Consider the following 21,295-nt stretch of genomic DNA (forward strand, 5'->3'; position numbering starts at 1 on the left):
TTACTGCCGGCAGTAGTTCTTGAAGACGACTGTTGATTTCTTGGTATTCTTCACTTTGATGTAACCGTTCTTGCCTGCCAACTGGCAAGGATTGCCAGAGGGTAGGTTCCCAGCGAGTCTCAAAGCTTCTGAATTTATATGCAATATCAGCAGTCCTTGGCTGTTGACGAAGATATGCACTCTGGCCATCAACCCCAGAGTTCCTAGCGGCATAATGCTGTCCATGAATTGTAGAATTATCGTGTCCGGCATGCTTTTGCCGCTGGGTATCGGAGTATAAATCACTCAGGTCTAGGTGCATTAGCCTCCTGGTATAGGGCGTTAAAGGATTAGATTATGGTCACTTACCAATGTCGTGAAGGCCTTCACCCCTGAATGAATGTATTCCTGGTGGTTCTGGGAAGTGCGCCCGAATCATCAACTCTCTCAAGGATCTATGGAGTACGTCTGCCTTCATAACCTTTCCATTTTCTCCCGGGAACAGCGGCTTGTTTTCTACTCGACGATCCCAGTAGATGATCTCGCCCTCTCTCTTAAGGCCTTTTTTGGGAACAGACGCCTGTTTATCCAGCAATGTCATCATTCCATCAATCCCTTTATAGTCCCGTAATGCTCCCATGGAACAAAATCTAGCAAGCTGGAAGAGTATTGGATTCATAAATAATGGCGATTGTATTTTGTTGTTGCCTTCGTGGATATGGGCTTGTGGCCTAACATTTATCAGAGGGAGGAGATACATACTTGCGGCCGTGCCGTACTTACAATTTGTTAGATCTCGAATCTTTTCCTTTGAGATACTTCTTTAGCTGTATTGAGAGTTCGGGGTTGCCATCTTCATTCGTAAACAACAGGAGCTGGGTGTCCTAAGTAAATGTCAGATTCATTCAATGTTGTACATCGAAGGAAAAGTCCACGGGTACCTTGAAAAGTTCGCCAATCTCAGTGTCTCGCCTTGCAGTGGATTCGATGTAATCCGAAACGCGAGCGGTTGTGTAAATATAAGTACATATTAGAGCCCACAAATCTACTCTTGTCTTAGGGGACTTATATATCTTCGAGTCTTCAGCCCAAATGAACTCTCCCAGCCATACAAACACCATTACTGTTGCGTGAGCTTTTGGTCCGGTGTCTGGAACAACATTAAGTCGTTTGCCGATCTGCCCTTTCGGATGTATCATCTTTCAAAGTGTAAGTCTCATGTAGTGCCGACCGAGTTCACAAACGCACCTGTCGCACTGAATATACATAGTCTTCGCGAATTGGCCCACGCTCTCTGCGGTAGCCAGCTGTGAACCTTTTCCAGCAGTTGAGCATCGTGTTGAAAGGAATCTCCTCCCTTCCCTGCTTCTTAGCATTTCCGAGACGGTACATAAATTCCTTCAGCGTAGCCAGACTGTCAACACTCCCGCCGTACTCCTGCACACTGTAAATCGGTAAGCAACGATCATGCTGCTCCCCTCGAGAGAACAGCTACACTCACAAGTTATCCCAATTTTCCAACTCTCGACCGTAGCTTTCTTCGGTTCTCTCCTCGACATTTCTAAAGATAAGTTTGTCGTTGATTACGCACTTGTCTATTGGAATGCCCCTCTGCATGTCCATGAAGTTCTTCTTCTTCGGCCCTCTTTTCTTCGTCGTCGCCGGAAGGACTTTTTCTGATCGGGATTTTAACATAACGACGGTTGGGTAAGATGGTAGTTAAAATAACTTGAAGTTTAAGTGTGCCCTGGGCGTGGGCAACATATTGGCACAATTTATGCGTGTTCCTTGTTTGTTAGGTCAGCCAGTTAGGCTCCGTAGTAGCACCAAAAATAGCATTTGAATTGTTACGACCACGAAACTCAACATGGCTGCACCAGTTAATTGTAACCATATTCTGTATGAAATTTTTAATGAGCTATGTAGACTACTTCCCACGCTTCTCTTTCTGCAACCTCACACTCCGTCGATGTCTCCCTTGCCACCACTCTTTACACCAGAGTATGCATACACAAACCATGCAAACGGCCGTAGTCCATATAAGTGCATAGAACTTCCTGCCCTTTTCAGCAAAAAAACCAAACTTGTTTCCAATTTTGTTGATTTCTCCCACAACTGAATCGAACACGACGGTAACGATGACACTGCCAATAATCCAAAGGAGGCTACCGACAATTGCAAGCAGTGCATTCAACTTCACTGACTCGCAAGATTGTGTTATGGTACTTGATCTGATACTACATAGGAGTGCTATTCCAATAATCACTATGGCAATAATATGGCCAATGAACAGCACCAGTAGCACGCTATTCAATTTGTCCACTTTGCTTTGGATGCCTGTTACTACACCGAAGTTGGCGGGGTTTATCTTCACTGGCCCGATTTGTACTTCGTGATCGAGAGCTCTGGTTACGTTGAGGCGGGCTAAATATATCCATTTCAGCAATTACGGGTTCATTGGTCGGGATCGTATATCAAAAAACTTACCTGACAAGGCAGCATCTGTGCAGTTGGTAACATTGATGAAGGCACCTCCTGTGGTTGCGTTAGGTTCGAAATTCCCCTTGCAAGACCCCATAACATGAAGTGAGTACCAATCTGGTACTTGAAGCTCTTTGGTAACTTTTTCAGCACCCTCGCCAATGATATCATCAATCTTATGCTCGACTTCGTCCTTTCCATCTTCAAGCCAGCCTTTCAACTTATCAAAAAGGCCACCACCATGTTTCCCCGTATCGCCTGACAAATCTTTGGATGCAATATTCTCAAAAATGTTCTTCCCAATCATCGAGGTATTGAACTATTATCCAGGACTGTTAGTCACAGACGACAGAGAGGATTTGTCACAGATTTGCTGCCGGTCTGATGAGCTTATCTTACCCTCACAATGTCATAGCTTTCCATAAAACCTTCTTTATATCCTGCAAATAAGGCCAGTAAAGATACCAAAAAACTTGCAAAAAGCAATGTCGAGCTAAAAACACGAGTAAGCATATGTCGCTGCAACATTGTGCTTTTCCGCAGCGAGGAGCACTCGTAGGAAAGCCAAGGTACTTTGGAGGTGGGTGCAGGCATATAAGCCAATGGTGGCGAAACCGTACCACCTTCAAGGCGTCCGAAATTGTACCTCACGTGACCTGAAGGACATTTTCTTAGAAAATGCTAAAAATAGTCTTCTTTAATATCACGGTCTACACTCTATCACATCTGATCAAATAGTCGGAGACTGACCACCAGTGCTAGACACCAGTCAGGGGTCAGTTGGGAATTTCAAATACCTACTCTAACGGTATTCCTTAGACGGTGTTACGAACCAACGAGAGAGAGAGCAAGGACAGGCAAGGCAGATTGATTGGTCTTAAAGCGAGGCCTGCAGCCTGACTGCATGAGGGTCACCCAGGCCGTAAGGGTCACGTGACACAACACTGGAACTGGAAAGGTACTCAGTTAGATGCACCAGTGCTAAGAAAGATGAGGCTGAGCACAACTGAGCAGGAAGAGTAGGACAGATCAATGAAGATATGGAAGTACATATATAACAGTCACTACCAAGATAACTAGTTAGTCGAGATCTTCTGTGATCAATCTAAGCATTCAATTAACCATTGATTGGGATAACTCCTAACAATTTAAGTTCCCTGCTCAACAGCCCATGAAGGCCTTCTTCACTTACAACCTAAGCTGCCTACCCTAAGCAACAGACAAAACTCTGATTGCCTTATTTGGCCTTGTGAATGACACGTTCGTTACGGACAGAATCCTTGGGCTTTCATGACATTAATCCTCGTAAATATCGCTATTGTAACGGCACCACAAGAAGATATTTCTAATTATTTTCCATCACATTGCACTTTATACACTCACCCGTGTTTGCGTTATTGCCCTTATTGCCGCTAGAAAATAGTTTATGTAGTGTGAGTGTCATACTAGGAAGCGGCAGCCCTGGTCTTATGTATCTATGGAAGTGTATCCAGACAGTATACATGAATTTCAGGGTATGTGTCCATAGCCTACATCTGGGGCCTCCCAGAGGTCCTCATCATCTGGCCAAACTGGTTTGTTGTTTCGTTTCATGGTTGAGTCGGCTTTCTCCGCTGCATGGGTCGCCTCCTTGAATTCCAGCGTACCGGGATCCTTGACGTACCCATGGCAAGCGACATGAGTCTCGCGACCCAAATGGTCCTGCGTCTTATAGCTGAATGTAACGTGATCACCCTTGGGATCCTTCTGACGTCTCCCATTGATGGTCGTTGTTGAGTGAACTTCGCTCCTGTTGTCAATCAGTCATTGTGGGATGAGCGCTGCACCAGAAAATTGTTCCGGTCCTTTATATAGGCATGATATCATACCGAACAAAGACAGCCTTTGGATAGAGCTGCTTGTCGCGTGCTGTCTGATATGCCAGCGCAACAAGTTGCCTCATCCGGGCTTCGTTTCTCGGGACTTGCGTAGCGTGGAAGTAGTATTTGACAATGTTGATGGAAGACATGATGCTCAAGAAATCTTCGCTCCTTGAGAATTACAACAGCAATGTGGAATTCTCACGCTTATTAAATATCCGTCATGAGTATTCGCTATCGGTGTCATGGTTCGCCCAAACCTGAAGAAAGACCTGTCACAAGCATAAGGAGGCTACCCTTAGCGCCAAATCCTCGAAGTTCCACGCCATGGCCAACAAAAGCCCGGTCGTAAGGCGCCAAACCAGACCACTCATGGCCTTTATTACATTAACAGCCATATTTGCAGTTTCATCACTTGTTCCAGTAGCTTCTCAAGCTCATCTGATTGGGTTGCATTGGGCGTGTTGGTTGCAATGAAGGTTGCACTTGGCGCTTCTGTTGTGCACAGCCTGCACCATCACCGCTGTATCCAATAGGAGCCCAGCATGCCTCAGCGCCTGGTCGTTGGCGCCCCACCAAAAAAGGAGGACAGTGGGCATAGGTAATTCCGACACATTTTTTATATACAAAATATTTCGAATTTACTGGGAGCCCACTGTAAATCAGAACGAACACTCTCTGCAACAAACGTCTTCAATCATCAGAAATCCGTGCATCTGCTTGCAGATGGAACATGTAGTCTTCAGCTTCATCTAACACCAAAAACAGGTGATCTCTCACGCGCTGCAGATGGGGTTTTGGGTGCCGCGTCAGATTTTTTGGTGCCGCGCGACAACCGCAAGAGCTTCGTCCTTGAGCTCCTGCGTTAAACTGCACGTAGGATCTGGCTTCCTCCAGTTGCAGTACTCAACCATGTCAGCACCACCTGCCGAGTACGGGTATATTCATGGAGTAGAGCATCTCAGTGACTACCGACCGGGCGGCTATCATCCAATTCACATCGACGATCGGCTTAACAAACGATACCGAATAGTGCACAAGCTGGGTCATGGCACATTCTCCACAGCCTGGCTTGCTATCGACGAGAAGACGACAAAATATGTCGCTATTAAGCTCGGCACCGCGGATGCGGATCGCACCGAGATTGATATACTCTCACAGATCACACAGAGCTCTAAAAGCCGCAGCAACTTGCAAGACACGCCGTCGCTAATTCCCGTCGTACTTGATAGATTCGAGGTTAGCGGGCCTAATGGCACTCATCCATGCCTCGTGACCCTTCCGGCACGATGCAGCTTGCGGGACGCGAGAGAGGCATCAGGGAGCTCTTTATTTCAGCTTGATGTTGCCAGATCTCTTGCTGCGCAACTAGTTATGGCCGTGTCCCTCGTCCACGCTAAGGGTTATGCCCATGGAGGTGAGCGTCCCGTTCTGTTTTACGCCGACAACTCAACTGACCCCGTGCTTTAGATCTGCATCTCGGCAACCTTCTCTTACAGTTGCCCTCACCACTTAATAGCTTGTCAATAGAGCAACTCTACGCACAGTACGGGGAGCCAGAACGAGAGCCAGTTGTTTGTCTTAACGCCGAGGCAACATCAACAGACTCCAGGGTTCCCTCCTACGCGGTGCCTTCAGTATGGTTGGGCGTACCAAGTAATGACATTAGCCTAGGCGAGGCGAAGTTAATACTAGGCGATTTTGGAGTTGCCTTCCGGCCAGGGGACAAGTCTCGATTTGAGTCATATACACCCGTAGTACTCCGCCCACCCGAGGCATTCTTTGAGCCAGCAACGCCTCTCTCATTTGCCTCTGATATTTGGAGCCTAGGTTGCGTGATTTTTGAGCTTCTCGCCCACAGGTCGCTCATCGACGGGTTCCTCGCACCGCAGGACGAGATCACAGCACAACAGGTAGAACTGCAGGGTCCCATGCCATCAGAGTGGTGGGGAAGATGGGAGAAGCGGCCGAATTGGTACGATGAAGCAGGCAGGCCTTTAAGCAATGCGTGTGATGTGTGGTCATGGGAACGGCGGTTCGAGCAGTGGGTGCAAAAACCGCGACACTCCCGGGATATGGAAACGATTAGGGAAGACGAGAGGGATGCGCTGTTTGAGCTCCTCCGGTGGATGCTTGCATGGAGACCAAGCGAGCGACCGGACATAATGAAGGTACTAAAAGCAGATTGGATAACAAGATGGGCAATGCCTTCATACCAGAAAGGCTTGGAATCGGCGTTTACCTTGACCAAACGAACACAGCACGGGTGAAAAAGGCATGAATAGAGTACGAAGACGAAAACTAGAAGATGCCGCACGCAGGAATCGTATTCAGGGGCTCCACATATAGATTTGGAGCCCATTTTGGCTCGACTCCGTGCATCATGTGCTCGACGCTGGGTAGTGAGCATTGCACATTGAAATGCGCATAAGACAAACTTCCCAGGAAGTGCAGCCACAGCAAATGATCGGCTTACGCTAGCTTTTGGCTTGAAGCATGGAGCATTAACCATTAACCATAGCAGGACAGGAGGTATGGGAAGCACAGCGTCGATACTGACGCTAGGTCGAGGCAGCGGAAGATAATTGGACACAACGTCGATAATTGCACGGAAGCCCTCTTGATTCGCTCAGGATCTCAATATTCAAGATGAGGAGTATAGCGTTGCCCTGAAAGCTAGTTCATTTCCTGACCAGGACCAAGACGAGTGAAACCCAAGCTTGCTTCAGTCTGGAGGAGCGTCGACTCTTGTCGGATCTTATTTCCACCGATCCAAGCAGGTTAGATGACGAGGCGATGCTAAAGCATCAAATGTATACCACGCACGCGATGATACATCTGGGAAGACAGGGGGAACCTCGGCGACTGCTGCCAGAGGTGAAGACAGAGACGGAACCCCTTCCTCAGAGTTGTGACACAAATCGAAGTTTCATGTGCCTCTGGGATGAGCGGGCGCTGCAAGCCAGAGGTCTTACAAGTTCTTTTCTCCTTATCGTGCAAGAGACCATCTCATAACGCAGCATCCCAAGGGGCTTGGTGAGCGGTCTTCTGTTTGTCCTGAACCAAAGTGCAGAGATAAGAAGGCGATATTCCCTAACACCAAGCTTTCCAGGTCATTTGTCCCAGGCTCATCAGTACAGCATCTTCAACGGATACAAAGTTCAAGGACACAGGTAGCTAGAGCCATAAAGATCTATCTATTTCCCAGAATCAAGAGCCTCCGCCCATTGCTGGATTGTCCTGTCCCCGCGCTTCGCATTCTTCCGCCTTTTTGTTTGTCCATGGCTCTAGCACGTAGTGTAGCAACAGACTGTGTCGAAGGCATAAGCCAATCAAATTTTTAGCACCTGCAGGACGACATTTCAAGGTCATTTGCGAACACAACCGCCTAAAATGGAGTAGTTCCTACAGGTGCCACAGTTTGTGGGTGTCTGGCCTCTTCGTTGTAGTTATTGGAGTGAGCACCAAAGGCTATCTTGTATTTGTTCTAATGGCAAGTGGATCGCGCCAAGGACCGATGAGTAACTTCGCTACTGATTTGCACAGGTACATGATGAATTGACGCCGGGTTTGTTACTAGGACCTCCTCTAGGGTCTAGACTGCCGCTTCTGTGTTCGGCGGGCGTTGCACACAGTGCCTGCACCATTGAGGCTGGTTGCAGCGCGCGTAACCGCGAGATGAACGCGAGGCCAACCACTGCCCTCGTGCGTCAGCACCACGCACCTTCCACCGCGTTGGGCACAAACATCTTCGTCACTCTAAATGTACACAAGATATTCAATTGCGCTGCAGTACCCTGCTATCTCTTCGCTCTTAAGCAGTCTGCAAGATTCCTCCGACTTGTTCGTGTAGACGGATGGTCTTTGCCTAGCACCTTTTCACAAAGCTCTCCTGCAGCAGCCATATTGATGGCGACAAACCACATACCCAACCATGCGATCTCCCACCAAGATGTGCGAATTGCTACGGACCATTCCCAGCAAACCATGAGAACTGCCCAGCAAAACCAATCAAGAAGAACAAGACTACGACACAGCCAACCGCCAAGGAACTAAAAGCAATTCGACAGATCGGACAAAAGGCCTTCAATAATGCCAAGCATACAACCTGCCAACCCAATACGGTCACAGGCGGTCAAACCAGTACCGACCATAATACCGATTTCACAGAGCCACAGAGCTCCCAACCCTCCCGAAACGACTCCATCAACCAGACAATCTATGACATGGAAATCGACACGCAAACAGAAGTTGCCCAGCAGCTAGAACAAAGAGAAACCCCGCAACTACCCGATAACCTACAGCCAACCGCCAGCGGTAGACGCTCAAGCCGTAATCAAAACATGCCACGGAAAAACTACAGCATTGCGAACGCCTACGGTGCGAACGCCTACGGTGACCTAGAGAATGAAGGCGAAACATCGGACTAAACACAACGGCCATCACGCGCAACAATCACCTCTAAGAATTGCCCAGGGCAATGCATTTCTACAACTCTACTGGGAAGACAAAATAGATGTTATCCTCGTACAGGAGCCCTGGTTCAAAACAGATGGTAGAAAGTTCCACAACTCGCACCCGGGATATAAAGCCTTTATCCCAATAGATAACTGGACTAGCATTAACTCACAGCCAGGGTAATGTCCTACATAAGAAAAGGGAACAGCCTGGCAGTTGAGCAGGCACGACCACGGGGCGACTGCCGGGACCTGCTCTGGCTCGAAATTGGCAACCACACAATCATCAACATCTACAAACCACCACAAGAGCCAATGAGCCAGCCGACAAGACTTCTGCTGGACCTAAATCCGCCACCCAACTGCCTAGTAGCGGGCGACTTCAACTCCTGGCATAGGCACTGGGATCCAACTGCTGTCCAAACAAGGAACGATGGCCTAGAAATTGCGGCTTGGGCCGAAGATAACAGAATGGGCTATATTGGCGAGGCAGGAGTACCTACACAAGACGGCGGTCACACTATTGACCTCGCCTTCTCCAACATCCCCTTTGCCACAGCCAGAATGGTAGATAACCTACATCCAGGTGCCAACCACGAAGGCATCCTAATCACGGTTCCCCGACGACAAAAGATCACACTCGAACAGAGACGCCAGACTATACCAGACCACAAGTTAGAATTATTCGTAAGGCTAGTAGAGCTAGGGACAAGTAGTCTCCCTCTGTTACCAAGAACGCCAACCCCGACGGATCTCGACGCAACGACCTCTACGCTTCTTACTGCTTTAAACGATGCGGCCAGTGCAGTCCAAGGTCAATCAAAACAAAAGAATTACAGCGCCCCATGGTGGACCGAAAGGTGCCACCAAGCTCGCAAGACGTACCATGCTGCACGAAGGGAGAACCCACATAAACCACAACTTGTGGAACGCAGAGAGTTCCTCAAAATAATACGGGAGGAGAAAGACAAATACTGGAAATCACGAATCGACGGAATCAGGTCCGATGAAGACCTCTACAAGGTCATCCAGTGGCACAAGCTAGCCCCTGCTGTCAGCGCACCTCCGCTGGTCGTGGAAGGGAGGGTTATCGCAAACACCACGGATAAGGCACATATACTCAGACAAACTCTACTCAAGCGAAGAGACAGTAGCGAAGACCTAGATACCGACCCAATGACAATACCGGTCGCCCCAAGAAGAGATCTGACGTGGGAAATGGAGCTCTCACATGAAGAGCTGGCTGCTTCCACCATCCTGGTCAAAAGCACCTCACCGGGCGCGAACGGAATTTCTGTACGGCTACTCCGAGCCTGATGGCATGTTATCAGAGAGCGGATAAAGCCACTATTCCAAGCCTGTCTTATGCTTGAATACCACCCAGAGCCATTCCGGACAGCAGAAGTAGTAATGCTGAAGAAGCCTAGCAAGAAAGACTTCACAGACGCCCGGTCATGGAGACCAATTGCCCTACTGAGTTGTTTAGGCAAGGGACTAGAAAGGCTGGTGGCCCGGAGAATGGCTACGATGGCGCTGTGTCACAAGGTCCTCAGTCCGCAACAAGCGGGCGCCTTACCGGGCCGCTCAGCAACTGACTTGCTCGCATGCGTCACCCACGACATCGAACATGCTCGTGAGTAGCAATCTTGCACGTTCGTTGGCGAGAAAGTTGTATTACCGGACCCAGCTTGGGCTGTCCAGATGCTTGTGAGGGCTGTCAGGTGACTGTCGACGGGCTGCTAGCGGACGCTCTCTAAAAGTACCTTCGGTTCTCGTCTGCTCAAATTACGACCATTTGATCACCCGATGTAAGACATAATATCCTCCAATAGTTACCTTGGATTGTTTCCCTACACGACGTTTACCGACTCTACCTTTGTGGCCGACAGTGTCGGTACCCATACCAATTGTGACGGTACAAGAGCACGAGCAGGCCATTGCGTCCGCGTAAAATGATTGCTTATACGCACTTGTTTAGTACATTTCCTTATCGGGTATATTCAATCCGCAGTTAATATTAAGCCTCTCAAGGACATGGCCTTCTTAGAACAGAACTTGGACTATGTCATTTCTAGCCCTGTATCCAAAATCTGATGGTAGGCTCTTAGCCGGCCTGCTCAACACTGCACTGCGGGGTGCATTCTCAGGGGACATCATCTGCTTCCTCGTCGCCTCTAGGAGCTCCCTGGAGTGACTGGTACTCGCGTGCGTCTCCCCCAGGAACTTAGTCTTGACCTCGAGCAGCCTCTCGTACAACTTCTCGGCCTCCCGCCAGCGCTGTGCCTCTACGTAGAACTCGGCTAGGTAGTTCGCAACCCACCACACGGCCGAGTGGTCAAAACCCAGCGTCTCGAGCGTCGTCTCAAAGGTCTGCGTGTACATCCTCTCGGCCTCCTTGCGACGACCCAGCTCCTTGATAGTGCAGGCGAGGAGGGTTGCACTATAGAGCGTGTACTGGCTCCGGGGGCCAAAGTGCTTGCGCTTGCCCTCAAAAGCCCTCCGTATCATCTCCTCAGCCTTGTCATACTTCCCGGCCCGTAGATAGCAGTCTCCAAGGTCGTTAAGCATGTATAGCGTGTTGATATGATCCGGTCCTAGGCCGGTGAGATACCCGTCCACTACAAGCTCCTGAAGCTCTTCGGCCTCCTTGAACCGACCCAGGAACGCATATATCATGGCCAGGTTATGGAAGACCCAGAGTGTGTCCAGGTTATGGACCCCTAGCACGCTCTCTAGATCCGTCGCCGACTTTTCGACGGATTGGATCGCGGCTTCGGACCTCTCTTTGGAAAAGAGGATCACTGATAAGTGATTCAAGGTCCAGAGAGTATCAGGATGCTGAGCCCCGAGGACGTCTTGCTGGCTTGAGAGGACCTCGCGATATAGCATTTCGGACTTATTCACGTGCCCAATGTTAGCATATAAGGCGGCTATCAGGGACAGTGCATTGCACGCGTTCGGGCTCTGCGACTTAAGTAGAGTTACTCTGCTCATATAGGCCCTGTCAAACCTGGAAGGCGTGGGGTATTAGTGCGGGTTAGTAGCCTCAGGTGATGGGTGGTCACTTACAGCTCGAGGGCCTGCTCGTGCTTCCCCATGTTGGAATATAACAGTCCCATGTTCAGGGCTGTTCTAAGCGTGTCGGCGTGTTCGGGGCCGAGAATTTTTTGTCTTGCTTGGAGGGCGAACAACCGAAGAGGTTCTGCGTCCACAGACCGCTTGAGGTCCTGATATAGGCCCGCCAGTGAGTCCATAGTCTCCAGGGTCTCAAGGCCCTCGTGCCCGCACTTTTTCCTACGGCCGTCCAGCGCCTGCTGATATAAGGTTATCGCCTCGTCAGACCCGCCCCTGTATCTTAGCACGCTAGCTAGGTCGTGAAGCGCCTGCAGGGTGGCTATGTCGTCCGAGCCCAGGACTCTGGTAAACCCTTTCAGTACAAACCTGTAAAACTCTTCCGCCTTCGGCATGTTGCCTCCAAGCTTGTAAATCGCGGCTAAATCCGCCGCGGCATGGAGTGTCTCGTTGGCGTCCGTCCCGAAGTTGATAATGTTGGCCTTGTAGACCCGAATGAACCCTCTTTCAGCCAGTTCATAGTAGCCTTGGGTCCGGAAAGAATTGGAAACAACTTGCAGTGCGTTCATGAATCCTGTGTGGATGCCATCGTCTTTCAGAGATGTATATTCCTCCACGTTATTCCACGCCGCCTCAACGTGGGGTAACAACCGGCGGTGGGTTTCCCGGACCCACCGTGAATTCTTTTGATTGAGAGCAGCTAGGGTCTTAGAAACGCTTACAATCGCTCCTCTCGCATAGAGAGCCCTCTGCTCCAGGTCCAGGCGTTCCTTGATCCACAGATGGACTACCTTGTGGATCTCATACGTCCGCGGCTTCTCGTTCCGCCTCATTAGCGAGAGCTTGCACACCAATGCGAAGGTCTCGTCGAAGCTGAAGCTATCCCCTTGAAGACCCCAGCTCATGTTCGTCATCTCGTCGGCAGGATAAAAGAGCGGCTCGCAGATATCCTTGCAGTGCATGAAGCCGAGATGCTGCAAAAGGGATGCCGATTGGGGTGACTCGGACTGCAGCCGCCCAAAACTCATCTCCCAGGTGGTGAGCGCCGATTTTTTGTAACCGAGCATACCATCGTTGGGAATTCTCGACAGCAGAGACTTGTAGTGGAGCTTGTAGGTTGATAGGAAGTTGCGGATGTCCGACCCAGACGTCACCAGGTAGCCGCAGGCCTGGTCTATGGCGAGAGGCAAGTAACCTAGAGCCTCGGTGATCTTCTTGGCTGCATCCCGCAACTCCTGCGTATCGAGCTTGAGATGCGACGCTTGACCGAGAAGTGTGACAGCCTCATCTTCGGACATCTCCTCTATCTTGAACAGCTGTCCAAATGCCATAGCGCCAGCATCCCGGGACGTGATGATGATGTCCCCGTTCCTGTGATGCGGGATGAAGTTGGTGAGGTTCATCGCGTTTGGGTCGTCTGCGTTATCCAGGATAACCAAGAACTTCCCTTGCTGTCGCCCAAGCCATGAACAAACAGCGTTGACAACTCTCCGGTGGGCTTCGTTCATCAGCTGACCAGGCCGTTCAGTCAGCAAGCCCGAGAATCCCAGTCTCTTCGCAACTTCGTCGGAGTTACTGGTGGGTGTGGCGCGCAGCTCTTCATCGACCACAAAACCAGCGAAGCGTACGTAGGCAGCTATTGCCTCCTGTTCGCTGTTACACTGAACGAAGAAGGCGCTCGAGTAACTGCTCTTGTGGCGTTCGAAATAGTGCAAAGCGATCTGCGTCTTGCCAATCCCCCCAAGTCCACTCAATACTACAATCTGGGGGTTATGTGGATGTCGATGGAGGAAGTGTTTCTCAATAGCCTGCATGGACTCTGAGCGGCCGGTGAAATAAGGGCTGGAGTTGTGCGGAACGTCAAAGGTCCCAAGGCTAGTGGTGTTTGATGATATCCTGTTGCTGAAGGGACTGGCGACAGGTGATCTGGGGCTGTTCAAGCTCGCGCTCCGATCCTTCAAGCGGTCGCAGCAGGCTTGGATAGCCTCGTTGACATCCTCCAGGTACATCCTTGTGGCGGCATCTATCTGATCAAATGTCTGCCATTCCTCTAAACTGATGCCCTGGAGCCCGTGCGACACATTAAACCGGAAGTACTTCCCTTCTCTTTGCAGTTTCTCCCCCTGATCCATATAGAAGCTCCGCGCGATTGCCTCGGCGCTGGTCGCCAGCTTCTTGCAGGCCAAGAGAACCTTGTGACCCTTCGAACCCAGCTTCTTCGGCTCTGAGACACCAGTGCCGATGCTGAGGACGCAAGCAAGCTTCGCGCTAGAGCCCCATACGCTCTCGACCTCGCGCATGAGTAGTCGTATGGGGTTGTTGTGCCCTATGGCACCGTCGACGTACTCGGCAGGGGGCTTGCCGAATTTGATGGGCGGGAAGAAGGTCGGGGCTGCTGAAGTCGCCCTCCCTGCCTCCCAAATGGCCGCGTGGCAACCTTCCTCCCTATTGCTGCGATAGGATCGCAGAAGAGCCGGCTCGGTATTCGCCGTCCGTGTTGCACACACAAAGCTGTTTGACATTTCCCCAAAGGTCAGTAACTGCTCAACGTGCGTAGAGGGAACCGAGAGAGGGAAATAGATGCGCATGGACGTACACCCTGCAAGCATCCTCTCGAGTATCTAATAACAGTGTGTCCTTGCTGTCTGTCTTGCCCTCGACGATCTCCTGTATCGCATCAGTGAGCGCGTCTCCGCTGTATCGAGCGTTCCCTAGCAGAGCTCCTAGCGTACGGGCCCCCATTACGCGAGAGAAGGGATGGGATTCGCGGAACACTTTCTCGGCTAGGACTAGATAGGCGTCGATGGCTTCTTGTACTCCCATTTGGAGCCTCCCTAACATGATAGCGATGAGACTGCGCCAAATATCCGTTAGTCGTGTCTCGAGAAGGAAGGGAAAGGGGAGTTAATGGGAGTGAGAATAGGTCAGACAAACCCTCCAGTGCTGGTGCCGCATATCATATCGAAATATTCACACGGTTTGGCAATATCGTACAGACTGTCACTCGGTTTGACGTTGTGCATGATGCGCCGGAGAATGAGGAGAGATGACAGCCCTCGTACACCACCGCCATCTACAACTATTAGCCTCCATACCTGCCGTGTTGCAAGAGGTTGTGTTAGTGTGATGACGAACCGAGAGAAAGAGCTCGCAAAGGTCGAGATTCGGCGGCTGTCGTGCCATGAAAGCTTGTTTCGTCAGAAGCTTGCGGCCGATGAGACGCCATCACTGCGGCTGGGCATAATCATTGAACATTGAACGCAACACGAGCCTGCTCGTCTGCTTCGGCTTCCAGCAACGCTTGACGTTGAGGGGGAAATTGAGAGGTATATTGCCGTGTTCGTCATTCATAGGAAGGGTAGAATATGGCTGGAGGCAGAACCACTGCGGTTTAGTGAGTAGGTTGCCATCTGAGAACAAAACGTGGGAGACAGGTTACCCGAAAAGCCTGCCGTTAATGTACACTGTGCTCTTTTTTTTTTTGTTTATCGTTTATCTTTGTTTATTTGTCTTGCCTTCTGACTGGGCATCTCCTACGTCGTGCCCGACCGAGTCTCACTGTTCATATCCTCGTCCGCCACTTTCTAAAGTTGATTATTGGCGCACGGGGGTCTGGTAGAAGGCAATCTTTTGGCACCGATTCGTCAACTTGGGGTGATGGACGTCGTGGATTAATGTGCTGCCTGGGCTACCTTCATGAGTAACTGAGACATCTCTAGGCTGGGCGCAACACTTCTTACACTTATTTACCCATCATGCGAGAATGTTACGAAGCATGACAGTATGGATGTTGGGCATCAGTACAGCATACATTTGGATTGTCGCAAGGGCATCTGTGCCCCTGTCGTGAGGAGAAGAACTGAGCCCCTCCAACGCGGAGCCGTGCAGGTATTTTTGTGTACCCTCCCTTTTGCCATCTCAAGCTCTTTTCCACAGGTTTTGCTGAGCCCCACGCCATTCCTTGGCACAGACATTTTACACTCACGGTCATCGGTAGTCCTGCCAGATGTGTAGCAGTTAGCACCCCTCCCATATTAAATGACGCGGTTATCGCGTCTTGTAGATTACAAGTGCTTGGGTTCTGTCTGCCATGGGTGATGGTTATGGTGAAGCGGGGTACTTCCTGTCCTTTATAGCCTCCATCAGCCGCAAATGTATGATGCTTGGGTATGCTGTGGTCGTTCTTAAATGAATCAAGGGGTTTGCACTGTTGAGCGAGGTTAGCTTGGCGCAGGATATGGATTCGATAGGAACAATGTCAGCCGTGACAAAGTCAAGATGCAAAGAAAAGAGTCTCCTTCAGCTAGTTGAATCCGTTGATAAGTAAGTCCGCGTCTCCACTTGCCCAATGCTCAGTCTCACAATTTGCGAAAGTTATCCAGTGCACTTTTAAGTCTATTACCATATAGTGCCTGAGCTAATTCTTTATGGATATCTATTTGAGCCGTAGTGTTTCAACCGATTTTAGCCTGAATCACAGTCCTTACTATGGACTGTATATATTACCGGATGAGCGCGCCCACGGCTACGTTCATCCTAACACTATGAACATTTTAAAATGGCCAGCGATATTTGAAATTGACCATGAAACCCGCCGCATCAATCTCTCACAGCCTCCTGATGGCACCTGCGGGTCAGCTTACAGAAAGGATGCTTTCCAGCAGATTGTGGACGAGGCCATTGATGAGGGCCGGTTTGCCACGCTAAACGGGTCACATAGCGAGTATTTTCTCATCCCAGGGGCACAAGAACGCGTTGAGGTCGAGAGATACGCAGCTCCTCTATTCGGTATTGCTTTCCGGGCCGTCCATTGCACCGCATTTGTGAGGACACCCAACCAAGGTCTTCTAATATGGGTTGCGCGTCGGAGCAGGTCAATTTTTATGTTCCCTGGCATGCTAGACAGCACATCCGCTGGTGGTATCAAGTCCTACCGTACGCCGCTAGAATCTATACTTGACGAATTAATGGAGGAAGCTTCCCTGCCAAGAACCCTGGTTAGGTCCCGAATCCAAAGCGTTGGCGTCGTCACCGTAGGCAACTGCGACCCTAATACAAAGCTATGCAGATTCGAGGCATTATATGTATACGATTTGGAGCTAGGCACCAATGGAACTTTAGAAAAGCCCCGCATTGGAAAAGATGGTGAGGTTGAAGAGTTCCTGCTCATGGATTGCGGAGAGATCATGACGAGAATGAGGGCGGGTGAATTTAAACCCAATGTCTGTCTCGTGATGATAGATTTCCTGATCCGACATGGAAAGATTACGCCTGACAGTGAAGTGCAATACGTGGATCTATGTACGCGGCTAAGGAGGAAGCTACCCATGCCTTTGGTGCCTGATTTTTTTGACGCTGTCAGAAGTGAGTCTCCGAAGCCTAGTCAGTTATTGGGCGATAGTGATATAAATCCGAGCTGAATAACCACATTTGATTCTGAACTATCAAGGTCATTGAGTCGTCTGTTTACCGCATTTGTGGCCATCGCAGCTATGATTTTAGATATGCATGTTGACGCACCAGTTCAGGCGGCGTATTACTTGACATACAAATCCGTCAATACCAGCCCAGTAATGTCAGCAGTTCCATAACCCGATGTCTCGATGGAAAGCTAAATCATTGGATCTGAACTGGCTTCGTCCCGTCATAACTATGCCTCGAATGTTGCACCATCTAATTCCGATTTCGCGGCATGGTGGCCCTTGCCCTACCTGCGAACAAAGTCAGAGCAATGATAGGCCTGGCCGCAGGGAAGCGAAACTTTGAACATAAGCTAGTGCCATCGGGTACCCATACGCTGACACCATAGGGTCAAAAAATGCCTTAGTCAGCGCATTTCCCGCGCGACACCCAAGCGTACACACCAGCAGACAAACACCTGTAACTTGGTGGCAATCGCACGATCAATTAACGGCCAACGCGCTCAAACTAAAATAAAAATTATAGTATGTATCGCTCAGAATCCTCAGCAACCTCTTCTGCAGCTCTGTTCCACATCTCCCGATGCGTACTTTCAGCATGCCTATGACCATTGCCAATAAACTCGGACCGAAGCCTTTTATATTCCTCCTCCTCTCTTCTTTCTTCATTATCTAACCATGATATAATCTCCTCAGACGTCCAATTAGCCTTTGCAGCAATAATAGTACCGTCAAGATCTCGCCGTTCCTTAGGCATATAAAACACTTGCTCTTTTAAGACCTTTGGTCGCGGGGTCTTCCATTTCCGAGCCTTACGGTACTCCGTTGGTCGTATGGTAGGATGCTTTGCAAGCCAGGCTGCCTTTTCAGCTAGGTAAGATTTTATTAGCACCTCAGGTCGGTTTGCTGACAACTGCTTTGGTTGTACTGGAGGGGCAGTAAAAGCCCTTGGTGGATTCAGCTGCACGTCTATCGACACCTTCGAACCTAGTGGTTGTACAACTGGCGCAAGTGGCGCGAATGTAGCTGTAGGGGGTACATAAGCTGGAACTGAGGTAGTAATTGAAATGGTTGTAGTAGGTACCAGGGGGGCCAATGGTTGCCCTCTTGTTGCCTCTAGATCACGAAGAATCTGACTCTGACTAGCGATAGACGCTTGCAGTTTCAGGGGGCAGTTACGGCTGCTCATTGTATGGCCACGTATATGGCACGCTGAACATACAGGAGGCCGTTTTACAGGCAGCTCTTCACCTGTAGAGGGGATGCGGCCTGTATGGCGTACTTGTAGATTTGCTGCATGGCGATGCCTACTAGCCCGTAACCGATCAAGGAGTGGCTGAAACGTACTTTCGCGGTCCCAGAACCAATGCTTATGGAAGTCTGATGGAGTGAGACCGCCCACAGCTCTCTTTACGTCACAAATATGTGCGCAAGGCAAGCCCATTGATCGTACAAACCGGCCTGTACAGGGCCGCAGCGGGAGAGAAACAGACAAATGCTGTTGTACAAGCCGTAATGCATGCCAAGTAACAACTCCGAAACAGCCATGGTATAGACTTTTGTCTATGTCAATGGGCATACGATCCCGTAGATTATTTGTACGGGTTGACACAGCAGTAATTTGGTTAATTACGGCTGCTTCAATCCGTAGCCATGAACAATATAAGTCTCCTTTGCTCTTCTTGCCACCAAGGTAGCGTTTAATGTAGGCATGCGCACCTTCATTGCGAGACATAGTCCGAATACCAAAGTGCAGGTATTGGTTTGCGTGAGCCGCAAGGAGACGTTCCTTTTGACCATCCTTCAACCACTCCTTTTGGAGGTAACTGATGCATTTGTGGGTTCTGGGATTGGAATATTGAGTCTTAAATTCAAGCCAAAGCTTGTCAAATTGCTCGATTGTCGGTGCTGCAATAATTGCATGCCACGCAGCCTGGAATGCCCCCCAACCCTCATCCCCGACCACGCTCTTACAGTTTGCAAGAACGCATTGGTTAACATGCCAAATACAAAGCAATGTAGGAGCGCACGAGAACACCTCTTCTGATGCATTCTTCAAAGCAGAATCACCATCCATGACTACTACAGAAGGGTCAATTCCTAGCTCTTGGAAACACTTTAATGCCCACGCATAATCCTCTTGTTGTTCGCCTGGAAGGAAGCAAAACCCAATTGAGAACGTCATTCCTGAGCTAGTTATGCCTACAGGTCACACTGATTAGTATTGAAGATCAGTATATACTCTGGAAAGCAAAACTCACTGTCACTAGTGTATTCGCGTGACCATAGTGGTTGACGTTTACGTATAATGAACCATACTCACCAATCATATGGAGCAGTGGCATGCCAAATTTATTGGTCTTATACGTATTATCTATTAATACAACGTCTTGATTGGTCCGTGCTAGCTGAATAGATTGTGGGTATGCAATAAAGAGGTGCTGGGTTCGGTTCTCTGGTGTGATGTTTATTTTGAAGTGTATTTTGTTGTCTTTGAGATGCTGGATTAGCGCATCATTTGCAGAGAGTCCATGTCTTTGGTCTCGTCTGAAAGAGGCATTGAGGTTATATATATCGTGCGGTAGAAGTGGGGTGGAAGTCATTTGGCGGAGGTAAGTCATTGCTTGCGCTGGCTTGATGCCTAGATATACTCTTAGACTGGGCTTTGAGAAGGAGCAAGTGTTAGGCATCAAACTTACCTGCATTATACAACGACCTTGCCTGGTGTACCTCTGCTTGTGCTAGCTTTCGGTGAGCTGGATGAGAGCTGGCAGATTGACTCGGGGGGTGGTTATGAACGCCATTCTCTATGCCTGGCCTATGCCGTAGCTCCCATTGAGTATTGCTATGCTCTACAGCCAGCACTGAGAACTGACAGTTTGTCTTTCGACTAGTGGTCGAGCGTATGCGACTGTGGGGACGACTTTGCGGGTGGTTATCAGGTGGAGGAGGGCCGCATCGATCACAGTTGTAGAATATTTTTGTCTTAGGGCCATTGTTGATTTTCTTTGACCGTCCAATCCGAAACGCGTAGTGGTGACGTGCAGCAAAGGATTGGATTGCGGTGTACAGCTCTTCTTTAGAGCTGTATGTTGCCTCAGGAGGCAGGGGCATTGACGAGGTTGAGGAGGCACGATGAAGTCGCTCCGTTGGCGGTTGGTGCGGCGACGGTGAGACTGGTGTGTCCATGTCTTTGAGCACGTTGGCTGTCAATTGATTGAACGAGCGTAACCAGGTGCCAGGTGTCTTGGGTGCGTTCTGGCGCTTGGGTGTCGCGCGGGAAATGCGCTGACTAAGGCATTTTTTGACCCTATGGTGTCAGCGTATGGGTACCCAGTGCCATCTCATTTGGTGACTAATCGTCCACACGTCAAAGGAGCCATTTACGTTGCCACGTTTTCCGTCCACTATAACTCAATAAGGGCTGTGGCTCTATCAACGTGAATCCATTTAGTCGGTGGTATCAGCCATTCCGCCGGCGCCCTTGGCGCCATAAAGCTGTATTGGGATGGATAATTTTTTTTTCCCCCAGTAATGTAGTAGCGTGCTCTACCGCTAGTGACCTTTACGAGGTGTAACTTTCACGGGTAAGGTTCGCCCCTGTGTTATCTGCCAGTTCAGACTTTTTTCCTTCATTATTTTAGCAGAAAAAAAAAATTTAACTAATTGACTGATCGTGAATATCGATGAATTGACAAGGGGTTCAGTGTCTGTTGTAACAGTAAAAGGCTCCTTATTGGCTGTGTATACCAGCCGTGTTATCAAAGACGTCGAATGCATGGTTTTTGGTGGCCTGGAAATTCGACCCACAGTGGCAAGCTGATGACAGCTCCGGGGTAGGGAGAATACTGACAGGGCAGAGTTGTATACTGGTGGAGTCAGCGGGGCTTCCCGGCGCTACAGACGGGTTCTCCGCTGAGACGGCTGGATAGATGGGCCATTGGGAGCGAGCGTACGGAATTTGCAGTGATGCAGAAAGGCCACTATGCAATGCAACCTTTCCATTGGGCAGTTATTCCTGCAGAGA

At 49.6% G+C, this 21,295-nt stretch overlaps 4 protein-coding genes across 4 annotated transcripts; 2 read left to right on the forward strand and 2 right to left on the reverse strand.

The window, feature by feature from the left end:
• Window positions 1-1,935: 1,935 nt before the first annotated feature.
• Window positions 1,936-2,169, reverse strand: VFPPC_16780 (SUR7/PalI family domain-containing protein; the record flags this gene model as incomplete). Its single annotated transcript, XM_018294533.2, has 1 exon — window positions 1,936-2,169. One exon carries the CDS (start codon window positions 2,167-2,169, stop codon window positions 1,936-1,938), a length of 234 nt encoding a protein of 77 aa, XP_018138115.2.
• A 3,062-nt stretch (window positions 2,170-5,231) lies between these two features.
• VFPPC_10633 (protein kinase, catalytic domain-containing protein) lies at window positions 5,232-8,749 on the forward strand (the record flags this gene model as incomplete). The annotated part of the gene is made up of 3 exons (XM_018288965.1): window positions 5,232-5,736; window positions 5,790-6,490; window positions 8,390-8,749. The coding sequence occupies 3 exons, from the start codon at window positions 5,232-5,234 to the stop codon at window positions 8,747-8,749; spliced, it is 1,566 nt and encodes a 521-aa protein (XP_018138116.1).
• Window positions 8,750-10,819: 2,070 nt separating this feature from the next.
• Window positions 10,820-15,074, reverse strand: VFPPC_10636 (tetratricopeptide repeat domain-containing protein; the record flags this gene model as incomplete). Its single annotated transcript, XM_018288966.1, has 5 exons — window positions 10,820-11,786; window positions 11,846-14,359; window positions 14,445-14,702; window positions 14,783-14,921; window positions 14,984-15,074. 5 exons carry the CDS (start codon window positions 15,072-15,074, stop codon window positions 10,820-10,822), a joined length of 3,969 nt encoding a protein of 1,322 aa, XP_018138117.1.
• A 1,318-nt stretch (window positions 15,075-16,392) lies between these two features.
• On the forward strand, window positions 16,393-17,268 carry VFPPC_10637 (NUDIX hydrolase domain-containing protein; the record flags this gene model as incomplete). The annotated part of the gene is made up of 1 exon (XM_018288967.1): window positions 16,393-17,268. One exon carries the CDS (start codon window positions 16,393-16,395, stop codon window positions 17,266-17,268), a length of 876 nt encoding a protein of 291 aa, XP_018138118.1.
• Between the last annotated feature and the right edge of the window lie 4,027 nt (window positions 17,269-21,295).

This window comes from Pochonia chlamydosporia (assembly GCF_001653235.2).
Source record: "Pochonia chlamydosporia 170 chromosome Unknown PCv3seq00009, whole genome shotgun sequence".
Taxonomy (NCBI): Eukaryota; Fungi; Ascomycota; class Sordariomycetes; order Hypocreales; family Clavicipitaceae; genus Pochonia; species Pochonia chlamydosporia.